Here is a 20,711-nt window from a genome sequence, read left to right as displayed (position 1 = left end):
TAAGTATACTATCATGTCATCAGCATAGAGGGATAATTTTACCTCCTCGTTGCCTATTTGGATACCTTTTATTCCCTTCTCTTGTCTTATTGCTGCACACTTTTAATTGACGACCGTGCTTACAAACACATTTTTATCAATGTATTATTATCATTTGTGGCAACGTGTTATATGCTTCATGAACAAAAGATTTAAACCTTGCACTACCCTGTGCCATCCTCACAACTTCTGCCATGATCAAGACTACTGTTGCAGTAATTATATCAAAATCCATCTCACTGAGGGTCTCTCTTTTTCTCTGACCTTTCACTTTCCCCAGCATAATATCTTTTTCCAAGGTTCATTGCCTCATAACATGTCAATAGTATGTCAGATGAAGTTTCATCATCCTTGTCTCTAAGGAGCACTATGGATGTACTTCCAAGATGTATTTGTCTCCTCTCCTTCCACCCAACAAATTGGCAACACTGTGGTTTCGTCTCTACCCATCCTTAGCCCTATGCTACACCCCATCCCCCCTTGGGTCCTAAAACATGTTTTACTAGTTATCCTTCCATTTTACAACAATGGTCTTGTGCAATGTTTGTCCTTATGAGACTGAGTTACATAGGAAGGACCCAGTAGGGACCTGAAAAGATTGATTAATGATGGGCAAGATTCAATGGTGATTAATTTTATAAAACATAATGCATGGGAATTATTGTGTAAAATACAACATGAATTAAGAATAGTGTGAAACAATGTATATGAACTTTGTAAGCAAATAAATATAAAATATAATTATTTTTTAAAAATTTATATTTGTCCTCTTGTGTGACCTGCCCCTCTTGTGAAACCTGTTCTTGGTGGGGGGTGGGAGGCTTGCCTTTGCTCTGCTGCAAGAGATCAAGACCTCTGTGGCATGGCTGGCCCAGAAGCATCTTGAAGCCACCACTTGAGGGTGTCTCCTGAAGGCTACAGCTCAGCCCCGGTGCTCTCACACCCTGGCTGGTGACAGAAACACTCCCTGCCAGGTTGAGCAGCTGCAGTTTTAGACTGCAATCCCGTCCAGAGCACTAGATCACTGCCACAGCCACCTGGAGACCCCACTGCCCTGCTGCCTGGAGAACGCCCAACTGCTGCCCCAGCTGTTTAGTGCAAGGAGGACCAAGATGAGAGGTATTTTGGCCTTAAACACTGCTGTCTAGTTACATTACATGAGATTTCTTAAGCTCAAGTTGAGCTGTGGTTTTGAGAGGGCAACAATCATCCCATTCCAGGTGGAGTCATCATGAGAGGGGAGCACTAATATGCAGGTCCTTCACAATACATTGCCATACCATGGATCATTAAATAGTTACAACCTAAAATCTACTAAAAAAAGACTCACAAAATGTCAAGAAAGCATCAGTCGGCCTCAGTCATCATGAAAAAACAAAATAACCCTTCTAAAAGAAGCAGACCCAATGAAAACCACAGAGAGAATCAGGAGAAATATGTTGATGTGGAGTTATTTGAACAGCTACAAAAAAGGTACACATGATGGAAGAAAGAATGGAAGTCATCAAGAGAGAAAATACCCGAGAGATAGCAATACAGATAAAATATATTGATGAGGAGCAATTTCAACAGCTATGGAAGAAAATGCGAAAGAAATGGAAGAAAGAATTGATATTATAGATATACAGGTAAAGAACTTAAAAGAATATCATCAGACAGACAGGGTACAGCCAACACAGTATTGGAAATAACAGAAAAGCATGAAAATGCAACCCAGAATAAAAATATTAAGTGGCAGAAGTGTCCAACACACTGGTGGTACAGAAAAGCAAAGCTGAAGCGATGGAACAGAGAGTCAGAGAGCTGGAAGACAAAAGCCTCACTGGAAACATACTAGAAGAAAAATCAGAGGAGATATAAAGAAAATGAAGAAAACACTGGAATCATGTCGGATGACATGAAAACAAACAACATATGTATGACTGGAATTCCAGAACATGGGAGTGACAGGGAAGTCACTGAGAAAATTGTGAAATAAGGACTAGAAGAAAACTTCCCAGGTATTTTGAAGAATGGAGACATCCACATTCAATAAACACAAGAAACACCAAATAGACTAGACACAAAAAAGAAAAACATCAAGATATATCATACTCATATTCTAAAAACTAAAAGATAAGGATAGAATACTAGAAGCAGAATGAGAAAAACAAAGAGGTACCTACCTACAAAGGGGAAACAATAAGATTAAATTCTAATTTTTCAGCAGAAACCATGTGAGCTAGAAAACAATGGAATAGCATATACAGAAAGTTGAAAGAAAACAACTACCAGCCAAGGATCCTATACCCAGCAAAGCTCTCCATCAAATATGAAGGCAAACTTAGATCCTTTGCAGAAAAGGAGGAACTTAAGGAATTTCTGAAAACATGACCAAAACTACAAGAAATTTTAAGTAAAGGCCATCATGGAGATACCAATGGAAACTGGATGGACCATAGAAACCAGAAACAACAGAAAAAGAAACACAGCAAAGAGGCAACAGCAAAACCTAGCTTGATAATAATTACACTTAATGTTAAAGGACTAAATGTGCCAATTAAGAAAAAAAGAGTAGCAGAATTGATAAAAAGACAAAGTTTATCAATATGTTGCCTTCAAGAGACATATCTAAAAAATGGAGAGAAAGACAGACTCAAAATCAAAGACTGGGGGATAGGGGTGGGATATACCGAGCAAATGACAGCCACAAAAAACCAGGAGTGAAAATACTAATCTCTGATAAAATGGACTTCAGAATCAAAACTATCATAAAACATGAGGAAAGGCATTACATACTGGCTAAAAAGACATCATAGATCAAGAACACATAATTTATGCACCAAATGATAGACCTGCAAAATACATAAAATAACTGTTAACAGAATTAAAGACAGAAATAGACAGCACCACAATAGTGGTAAGATAATTCAACACATCACTATTACCAAAGGAAACTCAACTCAAAAAGAAACCTAACAAAGATGCAGAAGATCTAATCAGCCAATTTGCCCTTGTGGATGTATTCAGGTTATTTCAGCCAACTAAAACTCAATTCACTATTTTCTCAAGTGCACATGGTACATTCTCCAAAATCGATCATATATCAGGACACAAACCAAGCCTCAACAACTTAAAAACCGTTGACATAACATAAGGTATCTTCTCAGACCACAATGCCATATAACTAGAAATAACTGAATAACTCTCTGCTAGAACACAATTGGTTTACAGAATAAATAAAGAATGAAAAATAATAGTTCCTTCAAACAAATGAAAAGGAGAATACAATATAGCAAAACCTCTGTGTTAGAGCTAATGCAGTCCTCAGGGGGCAGTATATAGGATTAGGCACACATATAAAACAGGAAGAAAGAAGAAAAATCAATTCTCTAACTCAACACATTCATGAAATAGAAAAAGAACAAAAATCCAATCCTACAGCCTCTAGAAGAAAGGAAATTATAAGGACAAAGCTGAAGTCAATGAGAAAGAAAACAGAAAAACAACTGAAACCATCAATAAGACCAGGAGTCAGTTTTTCGAAAGAGCCAACAAATTGACAAACCACTGGCAAACTTAACAAAAGGGGGAAAAAAACAAACAAATAACTCAATTAAGAAATGATAGAGGTGACATAACAACAGAACCAGATGAAATAAAATCTGTAATAATTGAATACTATAAAAAATATACTATGATAAATCTGAAAACCTAGAGGAAATGGACAAATTCCTTGATACATACACCCTACCCAGATTGTCAAGGACAGATATAGAACACTTGGACAGACCCATCACAAAAGAAGAAATTGAACAGGTCATAAAAATAATTCCTTATAAGAAAAGGCCAAGACCATATTGCTTCAAAGAAGAATTCTACCAAATATTCAGAGAAGATAGATCACCAATTCTTCTTAAAGTGTTTTTAAAAAACTGGAAAAGAAAGAACACTCCCAGAGTCATTCTAAGAAGCAAGCATAACCCTAATGCCAAAATCAGGCAAAGATATTAACAAGAAAGGAAAATTACAGACCAGTATCTCTCATGAATATAGAAGTAAAAATCCTTAACAAAATCCCAGTCAACAGAATTCAAAAGCACATAAAAACAATGAATCACCATGCCAGCTGGGATTCATAACAAGTATTCAAGGATGGTTCAGTACAAGAAAAATAATCAACATAATTCACCATATAACGAGAACCATATGATCTTAGCAACTGATGTAGAAAAGGCATTTGACAAAATCCAACAACATTTTCTGATAAAGACACTTGGAAAACTGGAATAGAATGGAATTTCCTCAACATAGGAAAAAAATATAGATGCAAAACAAAGAATCAATATCATTCTCAATGGACAAACACTAAAAGCATTTTCATTGCAAACAGGGACCAGATAAGGACGCCATCATCACCATCTCTATTCAATATTTAATTGTAAGTGCTTGCTATGGCAATATGACAAAAGATGGAAATAATATGCATCAAGATCAGAAAAGAGATGGTTAAACTATCACTATATGCAGATGATATAATAGTGTACATAGAAAACCCAAAGAAAAAAAAAACAAACAAAAAAACCACCAAACCACACAGCAAAACCATGTTAGAGTTACGAAAACAATTTAGTACCTTGGCAGGATATAAAAATAAGGATTTAAAAATCAGTGAGATTCATCTACAGTAACAGAAAGAACTCAGAGAAAGAAACCAAGAAAGCAATACCATTTACAATAGCCAATCACAAATTGAGATACTTGGGAGTAAACCTAAATAGAGACACAAAAGACCTGTAAGAAGAAAACTACAGAATATTTTTGTGAGATACAATAAAAGACCTAAAGAAATGGATAAAGGTGCCCTGTTCATGGATAGGAAGAGTCAATAGTTGAAAATTACAATCCTACCAAAAGCAATCTACATGTTGAACACAAACCCAATACAGAGAACAAATTCATATTTCAAGAAGATCAAAAGGGAATTTGTGAAGTTTATTTAGGGAGAAAAAAGACCCCAAATAAGCAAAGTACTACTGAAAAAGAAAAATGAGCAAGCAATAAATGTTGGAGAGGATGTGGAGAAATAGGAAATCTTATACATTGTTGATGGGACTGTAAATGATATAAACACTCTGAAAGGCAGTTTGGCATTTATTCAGAAAGCTGAACATAGAAATTTCATATGACCCAGCTATTCCACTGTTAGAATATACCCCAAGAAAATAAGAACTGAGGCACAAACAGAGACTTGTACACCAATATTCATAGCAGCATTATGCACCATTGCAAGAACATAGAAACAGCCCAAAAACCCAACCATAATAAAATGGATTGAGAAGTTAGGGTATATTCACACATGGAATACTACACAGCATGCAAAAGCAATGATTTTATAAGTCACTGCCTAACTTAAGAGGGACTGGAGAGCATTATGCTAAGTGAACTAAATCATTCCCATGAGGACAAATAATGTATAAGACCATGAGTGTACAACGTGTATGATGATCCAAGTGGGGGAGCATGTGAGAAGAGTGTTGTGTGGTTAATCATAGTGTCCCACAATCTGATGGGTGGAGGAAGGGGTGGGTAAAGAAAATTGGAAAGATCTGGTGTGAAAAACAAAGTACACAAACTTGGTAAGTAAACTAATACAAAAGAAAAAAATGTATTAAAAAAACATATTTTATTTTCTTTTGTAAGGACAGGGTATACACAAAACTCTTCGTCAATACTATAATATAAAGGCATTAGTTCACTATTTTTCCTTATTCATTATACAAGCTTAATATTCATATGTTGTTGTTGGTTGTTATATGCCAACGAGTCACTTGCAAATCATAAAAACCCTATGTACAAGAGCCCTAAACCCTGCTCTATCCTGTGCCAACCTTATTGTCTCCAAAACACCTGCTCCCACTATGCCAATCACTGAATCAATCCATCTCATTGTGGGTCTTCCTCTCCTGTGTTGTCCCTCCATTATCCCAAAAATAGTGTCCCTCTCCAAGGACTGGTTCCTCCTTGCAACATGCCCAAAGTATGTCAGACAAAATTTCAGAATCCTTAACTCCAAGGAGCAGCCTAAATTCACCCTCACCAGGACAAACCGGTTTGTTCTCCTAGCAGTCAATGGTATATTGAGCACTCTTCTCCAGCACCACAGCTCAAAGGCATCGATTCTCTATCTATCATCCTTAGTTTCTGTTCAGCTCCCCAATGCATAGCATGCAATAATGAAAACTATAGCCTAGACTAGGAACATCTTAGTATCGAGCCTGACATCATTGCTCTTCAGTATTTGGAGAGGTCCCTAACAGCTGACTTTCCCAAGGCAATTCAACTCTCGATTTCCCAGCTGCTGATATCAACCAAGACTGTTGACTGTGGAGCCATGGAAACTAAAACTGTTAACTATCTCAATCTCTTCACCATCCATACTGATGCTGCCAATTGGCACAGTGGAGAGAATCTTTGTTTTCTTTTTCTTTTTTTTTTAATCTTTGTTTTCTTGATGCTGAGCTTCAACATACTGAAGGCTTCAGTCCTTGACCTTCCACAGCAAGTGCTTCAGGGCCTCCTCAGTTTCAGCAAGCAAGTTCATGTCATCTGCATAACGCAAGTTGTTGATGAATCTTCCACCAATCCTGATGCCACATTCCTCTTCATACAACCCAGCGTCCTAGATGATCTGTTCTACATACAGATTGAAAAGGTATGGAGACAGAATACATCTCTTGCGGACCCCCTTCCCAAATTTAACCATGCAGTGTCTCCTTGCTCTGTTCTGACGACTGCTTCTTGGTCCAAATATAAGTTTCACATGAGCACAATCAAATGTTCTGGGATTCCCATTATTCTCAGAATAGACATTTTATTTATGACAACAATCTGGAACTAGAGGGCACTGTAAATTGGACTGAAAGAAGTAGGAAGGGGAAGAAGGGAGGTAAAAGTGCAACAATAAATTAATGAAAACTCAAACTTTCTGTAAATTTTTATTTAAAATTATGATTTTAAAAAGTAATTAAAAAAATAAAAAAGCAAAGTAAATGGACCATAGTAACCAGAAACAACAGAAAAAGAAGCACAGCAAAATGGCAATGATAAAACCTGGCCTGTCAATAATCCCACTTCATGTGAATGGACTAAATGCATCAATTAAATGAAAAAGAGTAGCAGATAAAATCTTCAACAAATTAAAGAACATTGAAATAATAAAAGTATCTTCTCAAACCACAATCTCATAAAACTAGGAATTAGCAAAAAAAGAATAAAGCTTATTAAACAAAGTATGTGGAAGCCAAATAATACCCTGATAACATGTTTGAGTCATAAAGCAAATTGTAAGTACAATATCAATCAATGCAATAATTAAAAAAACAAATTAAAACAATCAAGAAGGCCAGAAGCTGCTGTTTGAAAGGGACAATAAAATTAACAAACAACAAGCAAACAAAAGAAATAAAGGAACCACAAGAAGATAAATGTAAATAAGGCAATTGAAAAATGGGCACAGGAAATGAACAGACACATCACCAAAGAAGACATTCAGATGGCCAAAAAACACATGAAGAAATGTTCAAAATCTCTAGCTCTAAGAGAGATACAAATCCAAACAACTATGAGATATCATCTCACCACATTAAGAATAGCTAAGTTTAAAGGAACAGCAAACATCAAATGCTCGTGAGCTTGTGGAGAAACTGGAACACTGTTTCACTGTAAGTGGGAGTGTAAAATGGTGCAACCACTATGGAAGGCTGTATGGCACTTTCTCAAAAAGTTGGAAATAAAAATAACATTTCACCCAGCAATGCCACTACTGGGAATATACCCTAAAGAAACCAGAACTGCCACCCAAACAAATATATGCACACCCATGTTTATTGCTGCTTTGTTCACAATAGCACAGAGTTGGAAACAATCAAAGTGCCCATCAACAAATGAATGGATAGAGAAGCTGTGGTATAGTCACACAATGGAATAATAGTCTGCAGTGAAAAACAATGAACTCATGAAATATTATACAAAATGGGTGACGCTGGAGGACATTATCCTGAGAGAAGTAGCTCAGCCACAAAATGACATGTATTGCACAGGGCTACTGTTGTAAAACAGTACTGACATCAGGTTGAAGGAAGACTGAGAAATATGGGATAAATAATGTACACTGCATTGAAACAGATAAGGGAGAAAACTGTTAAGAAGGGATATGTGATTAGGTATTACTCTTATGACAGGAGTCCAGAATGGAAGCTGCAAAATGGAGTAGAATTGGGGGAGAGATTGTATAAAAATGAAAAAAAATTTCATTTATTTTTCAAAGATAAGAGCGAATTCTGGCAGAGGAGGTGGGCAGGGAGAAAAGTGCAACAATGAATGAATGGAAACCCTATGTCTCTGTAGACTTTCATTAAAATAAATTTTAAAAAATAAATAAATAAAAGAAAAGACTCAAATAACTTCAAAGAACACAACTGTCAACCAAGAATATTGTACGCAGCGAAACTGTCCATCAAATATGAAGGAGAGATTAAGATATTCCCAGAAAAAACGGAACCTAAGGGACTTTGTAAAAACAAGACCAGCATTGCAGGAAACACAGAGAGTCGTCCTTCTTACAGAGGTGTCACAGAAAGCAGGGTGGACGAATGTAACTAGCAACAACACCAAAAAGAACTCAACACAATAATAGCAATAAAACTGTGCCTCGCAATAATCACACTTACTGCAAATGGTTTAAATGCAACACTGAAGAGAAAAAGAGTAGCACATTGGATAAAAATCCAAAATCCATCACTATGCTGTCTACAAGAGACACACCTGAGAAGTGAACATAAAGAAACACTAAAAATAAAAGGGTGGGGAAAAAATAAACCAAGCAAATGGGAACCAGAAAAAAACAGGAGTAGTGATATTAATTTCTGATAAAATAAATTTCAGTGCAAAAACCATCACAAAGGACAAGAAAGATCACTACATAATGCTTAAAGGGTCAATAGAACATGAGGACATAGCAATAATAAATATCTATACACCAAATGACAGACCTGTAAATAAACAAAACAAACATTAAAAAAAGTGAAATAGACAACACTATTGTAGTAATTGGAGACTTCAATACACCATTCTCAAGAAAAGATAGAACTACCAGAAAGAAACTCAACAAAGAAACTGAAGAATTAAACCACACAATTAACCAACTCGATCTCAAGGGTTGATCTCATAGGCTAATGCACCCCCAAAAGCACAGTATAACTTCTATTCCAATGTGCATGGAACATTCTCCAGAATAGACCATATCTTGGGACACAAGGCAAGCATCAATAAATTAAAAAACAGAAATAATATAGAACATCTTCACAGACCACAATGCTACAGAATTAGAAATTCATAACAAGATGACAGAGGAGAAAAAACCCAACCATTTGGAAGTTGAACAACACTTTACTTGAACATGAGTGGGTTGTTGTTGTTCTTGTTATGTGCCATCGAGTCGCTTGGAACTCATAGCGACCCTATGTACAACAGTCCTAAACTCTGCTCTATCCTGTGCCAATCGCACTGTCTCTGATACACCCATCCCAATTACCCCAGTCACTGAATCAATCCACCTCATAGAGGGCCTTCCCCTCTTGTGCCGTTCCTCCACCCTCCCAAGCATGATGTCCCTCTCCAAGCATAGGTCCCTCCTTACAACATGTCCAAAGTATAAAAGACGAAGCCCCAGAATTCTTGCCTCCAAGGAGCAGCCCAGTTTAACCCTCTCCAGGATGAATCTGTTTGTTTTCTTAGCAGTCCATGGTACCCTCAATACTCTTCTCCAGCAACACAGCTCAAAGGCGTCAATTCTCCTTCTATCCTCCCTAGTCATTGTCCAACTCTCTGTCGCATAGCAAGTGATTGCAAAGACCATGGCCTGTATCAGATGCACCTTAGTCTCCAGAGAGACATCATTGCTCTTCAGAACTTTGGAAAGGCCCCTAACAGCAGACTTACCCATGGTAATATGTCTTTTAATCTCCTGGCTACTGGTGCCAAGAATGTTGACTGTGGAGCCAAGCAGACTAAATCTGTGAACAATTTTCACCATCCATCCTGATGCTGCCAATTGGTCGAGTGGTGAGAATCTTTGTCTTCTTGACATTGAGCATCAATCCAAATTCAAAAGTTGCTTGAAACAAATAACCATGAAAACACAACTGACCAAAACCTCTGGGCAACACCCCAAGCAGTAACCAGAGGTCAATTTATAGTAATAAGCAAACACATTAAAGGCAAGAAAAAATGACCATTGACTCTCTAGCCCAACATCTCCAGCAAATTGAAAAAGAACAGCAAGAAAACCCAATACTCTCCAAAACACCTGAAATTATAAAAATTAGGGCAGAAATAAATGGAATAGAAAACAGAAAAACAATTGAAACCATCAACAATGCTAGGAGTTGGTTCTTTGAAAAAGTCAATAAAATCTACAAACCACTAGCAAAACTAACAAAAAAAAAAAGAAGGAAAAGACACAAATAATCCAAATAAAAGATGAAACGGGTAACATAAAAACAGAACCAACTAAAATAAAAAGGCTAACAATGGAATATTATGAGTAACTAAAAAAAATATGACAACCTAGAGGAAATTGACAAATACTTAGAAAATCACACCTAAATTGACACAAACCAAAATTGAACACCTGAACAGAATCATTACAAAAGAAGAAATTGAAGAGGTAATAAAACAACTTCCAGTCAAAAAAAGTCCTGGACCAGAAGGTTTTACAAGTGAATCTTATAAAAAATTCAGAGAACTGTCACCAATTTACACAAACTATTTCAGAAAATAGAAAAAAATGGAATCCACCCAGACTCATTCTATGAAGCAAACATATTTGTGATACCAAAGCCAGGAAAAGACAGCACCAAAATAGAAAACTATAGGCCAGTATCTCTCATGAACAAAAATGTAAAAATCCTGAATAAAATCCTGGCCAATAGAATCCAACGATACATAAAAAAATAATTTACCATGACCAAGTGGGATGGTTGCCTAACAAGTACGCAAGGATGGTTCAACATAAGAAGAACAATGTAATTCATCACATTAACAAAGCAAAGAACAAGAAACACATGATCCTATCAATTGATGCAGAAAAGGCCTTTGACAAAAATCCAACACCCTTTCCTGATTAAAACAGTCAATAAAATAAGATTCGAGGGGAATTTCTTCAACATAGTAAAAAGCATATATGAAAACCCAAGAGCCAACATTGTTCTCAATGGAGAGAGATAAAAGGCATTTCCTTTGAGAATAGAAACTAGGCAAGGATGCCCACTATCACCTCTATTATTCAATATTGTATTGGAAGTCTTTGCGAAAGCAATAAGGCAAAAGAAGGAAATAAGAGACATCCAAATTGGTAAAGAGGAGGGGAAATTATGTCTCTATGAAGATGATTTGATAATATACTTAGAAAACTTTAAAGACTCAGCAAGAAAACTACTGGACATAGTTGATGAATTCAGCAAAGTGGCAGGATATAAAATCAACATACAATTGGATTTCTCTACAGTGACAAAGAGAATATAGAACTGGAGCTAAGAAAAACAATAACCATCACAATAGCTAAGCACAAGATCAAATACTTGGGAGTAAATCTAACTAGAAACACAAAAGACCTATTCAAAGAAAATTACAAAACATTACCACAAGAAACAAAAAGAGACCTGGAGAAATGAAAGAATATACCATGCTCTTGGATAGGAAGAGTCAGTATTGTGAAAATGACAACACCACCAAAACCAATTTACACTTTCGATGAAATCCCAATACAAATACCAATCCCATTCTCAACGAGATGGAAAAGGCAATCTCCAATTTCATTTGGAATGGAAAGGGGCCCTGAATAAGCAAAGCACACCTTAAAAAGAGAATCAAGGTATGAGGCATCTCATTCCCTGATTTCAAATCGTATACTACTGCTGTGGTGGACAAGACATCATAGTGCTGGTACAATGACAGACACACAGATCAATGGAATAGAATTGAGACCCCAGAAAGTAGCCCAACTACCTGTGGCAAACTGATTTTTTACAAGGAGATGAAATTAGTTAAGTGGGGAAACTACAGCCTTTTTAACAAATACTGTTGGCAAAACTGGAAACTATCTGTAGAAAGCAAGATCTACACCTCACACCATATACAAAAACCAACTCAAAGTGGATCAAAGACCTAGGAATAAAATCAAGGACTATGATTTTCATTAGAGAAATGCTTGGAAGGACTCTAAAAGCCCTAATTCACAACATGAACAGCCTTCCAAGCATCCTGAAAAACCAACAACCAGGGGAGGATAAAATATACAAATGGGACCTTCTAAGAATCAAATCCCTATGCACATCCAAAAACTTCTCCAACAGGGTAAAAAGGGAAGCCACAGACTGGGAAAAAAAACATGTCTGATAAGGGACTCATATCTAGAATTCATAGACTACTTGACCACCACAATAAGATAAAGGTAAAAGACCCAATTGAAAAATAGGCACAGGATACGAAAAGACACTTCGCCAAAGAAGACATTCAGATGGCAAACAAACTCATGAAGAAGTGCTCAAAATCCTTAGCTCTAAGAGAGATACAAATCAAAACAACTATGAAATATCAACTCACCCCAGGAACAATAGCAAAATTCAACAGAGCAGCAAACAACAAATGGTGGTGAGGTTGTGAAAAATCTGGAACATGGTGCAACAACTATGGAAGGCTGCAGTATAGTGCTTTCTCAAAAAGTTGCAAATAGAAATACCATTGGACCCAGCAATTCCACCCCTAAAGAAACCAGAACTGCCATGCAAGCAGATATATGCACACCCATGTATATTGCTGCCTTTTTCACAATAGCAAAGAGCTGGAAACAACCCAAGTGCCCATCAACAAACGAATGGATAGAGAAACTGTGGTATAGTCACACAATGGAATACTATGCTGCACTGAAAAAAGAGGAACTCATTAAATATTATACAAAATGGAGGACATTATCCTGAGTGAAATATCTCAGTCACAAAAGGAATGCAAATACTGACTTCGGGGTTGAGGGAAACTTAAGAAAAGAGGAGATGTCCTCCAGGGTCACCCATTTTGAATAATATTGCATGAGTTCCTTATTTTTCAATGCAGTGTAGTATTCTATTGTGTGAATATACCAAGCTTCTCTATCCATTCGTTTGTTGATGGGCACTTAGGTTGTTTCCAACTCCTTGCTATTGTGAACAAAGCCTTGAGTATTATGCAATTCTAATTTGCATTTTCTACCATAAATATGCATAACATCTATTATTCATTTTTTACATCAACAGAGGTTGTGTGATAAATGTAATTTGTTTCTGTTTATACTTTTCTGTATGAAGATACTAAGACATAAAATTAAGTGAGAAAATAGCTTCATATTAACTATATAGAATCACAGTCAAATAGCAATCTAGACTTCTATGATTCTATAGTATTTTACTGCACTTTTGATGAAAGCTTATACAGCAAATTATGCTCCCATTCAACAATTTAATATAGAAGTTCAGTAATACTAGCTACACTCTTCACAACATGTAACCATTCTCATTAATTCTTTTCTGGCTGTTTCTTTTCCATTAATCTAGTTTCTCTGCTCCTTTAAATTCTCCTATTTGTTTTAAAGTACTGTTGATCATTTTACTTCATAAAGGTTATTAAAACAGCACAGTACTTAACAATGACAGTATTTTTTTTTTTAGCTAAATTTGTTATTCTGCTACAAGGGGATATCAGAGGTGGGATTCAGTTCAATGTTTACAAAGGGCAATAGTCTTCAGAATCGTCTAGTCTTAACCAGACTAGGTTTTTGTTTTGTTTTTGGAATTTGAGGTTCTATTCCACACTTTTCTCTTGTTCTGTTAGGGTCCACCATTCTGTCAGAGCTCTGGTAAAAATGTCTTTCCTTTTTTTTTAAATTTGGAATTGATCTTTAGGTAAATCTTAGGAAAGATGACAACACTAATAAACAAAGGGGGCAGGGGATACTGTACCTGCTTGCAGAATTTGGTTACTGCTGCTCCTAGAGGGTGTTCACTGCTACTTTCAGCAGTTCCCACAATGGCCAAGATCTTACTGCGGGATATTCTGTTACTTTCCACTAGCACTTTTACTTGATTCACTACTGGGGTTCCATGAGTAATGGTTCCAGTCTTATCAAATACCACTACCTTTACCTGTAAGAAAATGAAAATACAATGTACTCATATAAACACGATATCACCTTTCCATCAACAAGAAAAAGTTTAATTTAGCAAAAGATTACTATTCTGTCTCTTAATAATTGGATCAACTAATCCACTGATAGTCTTGGGGGGAAAATGAGCAAACTAGAGACAATACTCTTACTTATAGCTAAAAGTACTCATTTGCAAATGTTCAATAACACTTCATGCTAAATTACTGCATTGTTATACAATTATAGCTAACTGCTAAGAGCTGATTGCTAATAGCTAATTAAGAGATGCCTCTAAATGTTTCCAAGTTAAAAAAAAAAACAACTATTCTAACTATTTAATTCTAGATCAGCCTGGGCAAAGTTACTGGGTTGCTTTCTAGTTATACTGGGTTTAGATTAGGGTGAGAAGTGACAACTCAAGGAACAAATCAGGCAAATATTGTAGATAAGAATGTGGGAAGCATCTGGAAATAGATTAGATCTTCGGGCAACTTGGAAATTTAGAATCCCTAAGAAAAGAAACAGATTCATCCTGGAGAGGGTTAAACCAGGCTGCTCCTCGGAGGCAAGGATTCTGAGGCTTCGTCTGACATACTTTGGACATGTTGTAAGGAGGGACAGGTCCTTGGAGAGGGACATCATACTTGGGAGGGTGGAGGGACGGTGCAAGAGCGTAAGACCCTCTATGAGGTGGATTGATTCAGTGACTGGGGTAATCGGGATGGGTGTATCAGAGGCAGTACGACTGGCACAGGATAGGGCAGGGTTTAGGGCTGTTGTACATAGCATCGCTATGAGTTGCAAGCGACTCGATGGCACATAACAACAACAACAACAAGAATGTATCAATCGTTCATAGAGTTGCTATGAATATAATTTTCCAGCATGATGCCTTTTTTCAAAGGCCTGGCCCCTGCTGACAACATGCCCAAAGTATATGAGACTCAGATAAAGTTTCACTATCCTTGCCTCTAAGGACCACCCTGGCTGTACTTCTCCAAGACAGTTTTGTCTTATCTTTTGGCAATCCTGGCATATTCACTACTGTTAACTAACACTACAACCCAAAAGCATCAATTCTTCTTCCAACTAATTGTCAAACTTTTACATGCATAGGAAGAAACTGAAAATATCATAGCTTAAAATGATATCCATGCATAGCACCATACATCTGTCAGTCTGTCATATTCTAGTGGCTTGCATGTTGCTATGATGCTAAAAGCTATGACACCAATATTTCAAGCACCAGCAGGGTTTATCCATGGTAGGTTTCTCCAGACTAAGACACACTAATAAGCAGAATTGGCCAACCACTTCTAAAATAACAGGCCCTAGAAAAACCCTATAAATAGCATGGGGGAACTTGAGTAAAAAAGTATTTAGGAGTTATTTGTATTATTCTTGCAAATTATAAATTTCAAATAAAATAAAAAATTATTATAAAAAAGTCAATAACCTGAATTTACAGGTTATGTGAGGTTTCAAATTTGTTCTAAACTGTGTTCTATGCTTAATGTATGCATATATATATATATATATATATTATTGCATCATAGCAAGACTATACTAGTAGAAATACAGTTTAAAGTGAAGTCAATTAGCCTTGACTGAGATTATCATGAAAATACTAACTACAAAATAAGACTAACCACAGCTCTAAACTGCCAGCTGATGGTAGTAAAAATAAAGAAACTGAAATATAGTAATGACAAGTTTCTCTTTGAAAAAATGCAAATAATTTGTCATAGACAAACAGATTATAAACCTGATAGATTTTGACAAATTTTCCTGAGCAAATGAATACATTGTCTTTCTGTCTTACAGGCTGATCTAATCTGAGTTGGGATAAGTAGGACTCTAGGCTTTCCACATCAGGAAATGGAGTAGTCTTAGAGATTAAGGCTAATTTCTAATAGATTCTAAAAAACATCTTTCTTACCTTATCCCTTATCATGGTCCAAGAAAAGCCTCATTTTCTAGGTTATGTGAAATTAATTTAGGACACTGAGTTGTAGGGGCATTATTGCTACTTCAGACAGGACAATTTCTAGTTCTAACAGATGTTTTACCTTATGAGCCATCTCCAGTGGTTCACCACCTTTGATAAGTATGCCATTTTGAGCACCTACTCCTGTACCAACCATCACAGCAGTCGGAGTGGCAAGACCCAGTGAACAGGGGCAAGCAATGCACAGAACTGTGATAGAGGCTTGAAAAGCAAAGCGTATTATCGTTTCTGTTTGGGAGATACTTCTATTGTAGCCCTTTAGAAGAAAAGCACAAAATTTAGTAACTGATTTAGAGTTGTCCAAGACAAAGGAAACAAAATTTAACCCTACCTAAAGAAAGCTATAATTTTGAAGTCATACTACTTAGCTATCAGCATACACATTTTAGTGACCAGTAAGAAAAACTTTTTTCTTTTATAAGAAATTTCAACACAGCTGGCACACAGACCATAATCTTAAAAGCAAGATTTCCTTTTTGCTGATTTCATACTTATAAACTATTCCAATTACATGAAACATAAAATGCAGCTTCCCCCTCCCCCGTATTAAGAATGTTGTTGTTGATTGCGTTAAAGTCGAACACGATGCATAGCAACCCTATGAACAAAAGGCCTAAAGTTCCTCTACAACTATCAACATTTATCAAAGTTCATAGAGTTTCTGGAGGCATGTTGTTTAGGAAGTAGATGCCACTCCTGCTTCCAAACCCATCATAGTATGCTATTGTTGTTATGTGCTGTTGAGTCGCCTGTGATGTATAGCAACCTTAAGTACAGCAGGTCTGAACCTTTCCCTGTCCTGAGCCAGTTTCACTAACTCTGACACATCAATCCTCATTGCCCCAGTTACTGTATCAATCCATCTCATCTATGGTCTTTCTCTCCTGCACTGTCCATCCACCCTTCTGAGAATGATTTTCCAAGGACCAATCTCTCCTGGTCACGTGCCCAAAGTAAGTGAGGCAGAGCTTCAAAATCCTAGCCTCCATTTGGACAAGAACAAACTGGGAGGAGGGTAGAGAGAATAGTGCAACAATGAATGAGTGGAAGCCCAAAATCTCTGTAAATGTTTATGAAAATTAATAAAATATAATTATAGAAAAAAAAATCCTAGCCTCCAAAGAGAGACTTGGTTTCACCCTCTTCAAGACAGACCAATTTGTTTTCTTGGCAGTTCAAGATTCTTCTCTAGCACCACAACTAGAAGGCATCTATTCTTCTGTTATCCTTAGTCATTGTCCAACTCTCTGAAGCATAACAAATAATTGAGAAGACCATGGCCTGGATTAGGCACACCTTTGTATCTAGACTGACATTGTTGCTCTTCAGCACTCTGGAGAGGTCTATGACAACAGATTTTCCCAATGCAATTAATCTTTTAATTTCCTGACTGGTGGCATTAAAAGTCTTGATTGTGGAGCTGAGCAAGCTGTAATTGTTAAAAACCTCAATCTCTTCTCCATCTATCACGGTGCTGCAAATGGGCCCAGTGGTGAGAATCTTCGTCCTCTTGATGTTGAGCTTCAATCCATATTGAAGACTACAGTAGTTGATGACCTTTTTCAGCAAGCGCTTCAGGTCTTCTTCAGTTTCAGGAAGCAAGGTTGAGTCATCTGCATATTGTAGGTTGTTAATAAGTCTTCCTCCAATCTTGATGACACATTCCTCCTCATCAAGCCCTGCCTCCTGAATGATGTGTTCTGTATATAGATTGAAAAGGTATGGGGACAGGATGCATCCCTGACACACTCCTTTCCTGATTTTGAACCATGCACTGTTTCCTTGCTCTGTTCTGAGGACTGCTTCTTGGTTCAAATATAGGTTTCATATAAGCATGATCAAGTGTTCTGAGATTCCCATTTTCCCCCAAGTTTAATCACAATTTATTGTGATACACACAGTCAAAAGCCTTTGCAGAGTCAATGAAACACAGACAGACATTCTTCTACTACTCTCTGCTTTCTGCCAAGATCCATCTGACATTGGCAATAATGTCCCTAGTACCACGACCTCTTCTAAACCCAGCTTGTATTTCTGGTAGTTCTCTGTCAATGTACTGTTCAAGTCTTTTCTGGATAATCTTCAGCAGGATTTTGCTAGGGTGTGATATTAGTGATATTGTTTGATAATTTCCACAATCTGTTGGGTCACCTTTTTTTGGATGGGAATAAAGATGGATCTCTTCCAGTCAATGGATAAATGAGTCGTTCTCCAGATTTCTTGGCACAACTTGGTGAGCACATGCAGGGAAGCATTTCTTTGTATAAGTGCTGTAATTTAGGGACCTTCAAAGGTAGCTGAAAACATGTGACATAATTCTCAACAGATGTAATCCTAAACATATAGAATTCTGAATTTCTATATATTAATACCATGCATCTGCTTAAAAGACAATGGGAGTAGAAAAGGTGATTTGTGCAAAGGGAGCAAAATCATATTTCAGCAAAATACCTTTGAACATAACATTGTGAAGTAAGTATATAGTCTAATTAAGTATTTGTTCATGTGGGTAAATATGATTGACATTTTAGGGAGAATTTTCTAAGATCACCTGTAAATGAAGGGAAAATTTCTTGTACAATAAATATACCAAGTCACTTCCCAGTAATTTTCTGGTTCTATGTGTACTTAATGTTAATCACTTAAAGATTTTTTTCATACTATACTATGACAAGAATACAAAATAAAATTTATATTTTTTTCTGTTATTGAAGATATAAATAGAGTAAGCAATAAAACAGCATGGCTTTTTTTTAAATGAGGAAAACAAAATAAGACTTTGTTAGTTAATTGTGTTGACAATGTCAAGATCTTATTAACTTCTTAAGTGTTTAAACTAAATGTTCATCCTATAGTTATATGTTTATACAGAAACAGTTGGAAGGGAATTGCATATATACTTTTATGTTTTCATAGAAGTCATTTGTGTGTGGTTTCATGTACATTCTATGCTTTCATCTATACTAACTCCAATCCTGTAAATTAGGTATAATTATCCCAAGTTTATAAATGAAAAAACCTGAGAATAAGAGTAGTGACTTAACCGTTATATATCTAATTTTAGGCACAATCTGGTTCTACTGTGTAACACTAAACATTAGAGATTGTTTTAGAACAAGAAGACAATAATAACTATCATTCATTTATTAGGCATATAATAAGTTACAAAGTATTTAGAATATATTACCTTACATAATAGTCACAACAATTGTTAGTTACTGCAGAATGGATACTATCAAATTTCATTCTGTAGATGAGGAAAATTAATAATATCAATGGTAAGTGGCTGAGCTGAAATTCTGAGATAACCCAGAATTTATCTTTTAGTTCTTCAGGAAAGCAACATAATGCTTATGTGTAATAAGGTTAAGTATATACTGTAAAAGTTCAACAATTGCTTCTGAAAAATTACAAATTATTACAAAAAAGCCTTTCAAAATATAAATCTTTCATACTTTCAGAAAAATGTTATTCTTATCATCCTCCCACTCCAGCCCCTTAAAGATACTGGTGACTATTAGTCATGTTCCATTTACTTACTTATGCAAAAGATTTGCAAACTCTTTAACATAGTAAAGAGTTCTTAAAAATCAATTACGGTGGGGGAGGGCTGGGCGGGGAGAGAAGTGCAGCAATGAATGAATGGAAATCCAAAATCTCTGTAAATGCTCATTAAAACTATTTTTAAAAAAAAAGGAAGGAGCTGAAAAGAAGATTTCAAAGGGCAGCTCGGGAAGAGAAGGCAAAGTATTATAATGAAATGTGCAAACAGATGGAGATAGAAAATCTCTTCAGCATTTCTTAAGCTGAAGGAACTAAAGAACAAATTCAAGCCGCAGGTTGCAATGCTTAAGGATGCTATAGACAGAATATTGAATGACTCAATAAGCATCAAAAGAAGATGGAAGGAGTATACAGAGTCATTGTACCAAAAAGAATTTCAAGAAACAACATATGATCAAGAGGTAATAATGAAGCAGGAAGTACAGGCTATTATGAAGGACTTGGCAAAAAATAAGGCCCCAGGAATTGGTAGAATACCAATTGACATATTTCAATAAACAGATGCTGCCCTGGATGTGCTCACCAAGTTGTGCCAAGAAATCCGGAGCACAATTACTTGACCAACTGACTGGAAGAGATCCATATTTATTACCATTCCCAAAACAGGAGACTTGATACAGTGTGGAAATTATTGAACAACATCACTAATACCATACACTAGCAAAATCCTGCTGAAGATTATCCAGAAACAACTGGAGCAGTACATTGACAGAGAACTACTAAAAATACAAGCTGGCTTTAAAATGGGTCATGACACTAGAGACATTATTGCCACTGTCAGATGGATCTTGGCAGAAAGCAAAGAGTAGTACCAAAGGAATGTTTGTGTTTCATTGACTATGCAAAGGCATTTGATGGTGTGGATCACAACAAATTGGGGCT

General features: G+C 36.4%; 1 protein-coding gene across 1 annotated transcript in view; it reads right to left on the bottom strand.

Annotated features, from left to right (window-relative positions):
- Nucleotides 1–20,711, bottom strand: part of ATP7A (ATPase, Cu++ transporting, alpha polypeptide) — a 342,426-nt gene that overhangs the window by 156,298 nt on the left and 165,417 nt on the right. Inside the window, exons 14-15 of the mRNA XM_006902187.1 lie at nucleotides 16,327–16,521; nucleotides 14,073–14,255 (exon numbers count right to left, since the gene is read on the bottom strand). Of these exons, the coding sequence (XP_006902249.1) occupies nucleotides 14,073–14,255; nucleotides 16,327–16,521 (378 nt within the window). The remainder of the gene's footprint in view (nucleotides 1–14,072; nucleotides 14,256–16,326; nucleotides 16,522–20,711) is intronic.

Source organism: Elephantulus edwardii, unplaced genomic scaffold (assembly GCF_000299155.1).
Source record: "Elephantulus edwardii isolate Elephantulus edwardi_28Jun2011 unplaced genomic scaffold, EleEdw1.0 scaffold00378, whole genome shotgun sequence".
NCBI classification, from domain to species: Eukaryota; Metazoa; Chordata; class Mammalia; order Macroscelidea; family Macroscelididae; genus Elephantulus; species Elephantulus edwardii.
The sequence above is the reverse complement of the archived record's forward strand: the minus strand, read 5'-3'. Positions and strand labels throughout refer to the sequence as shown.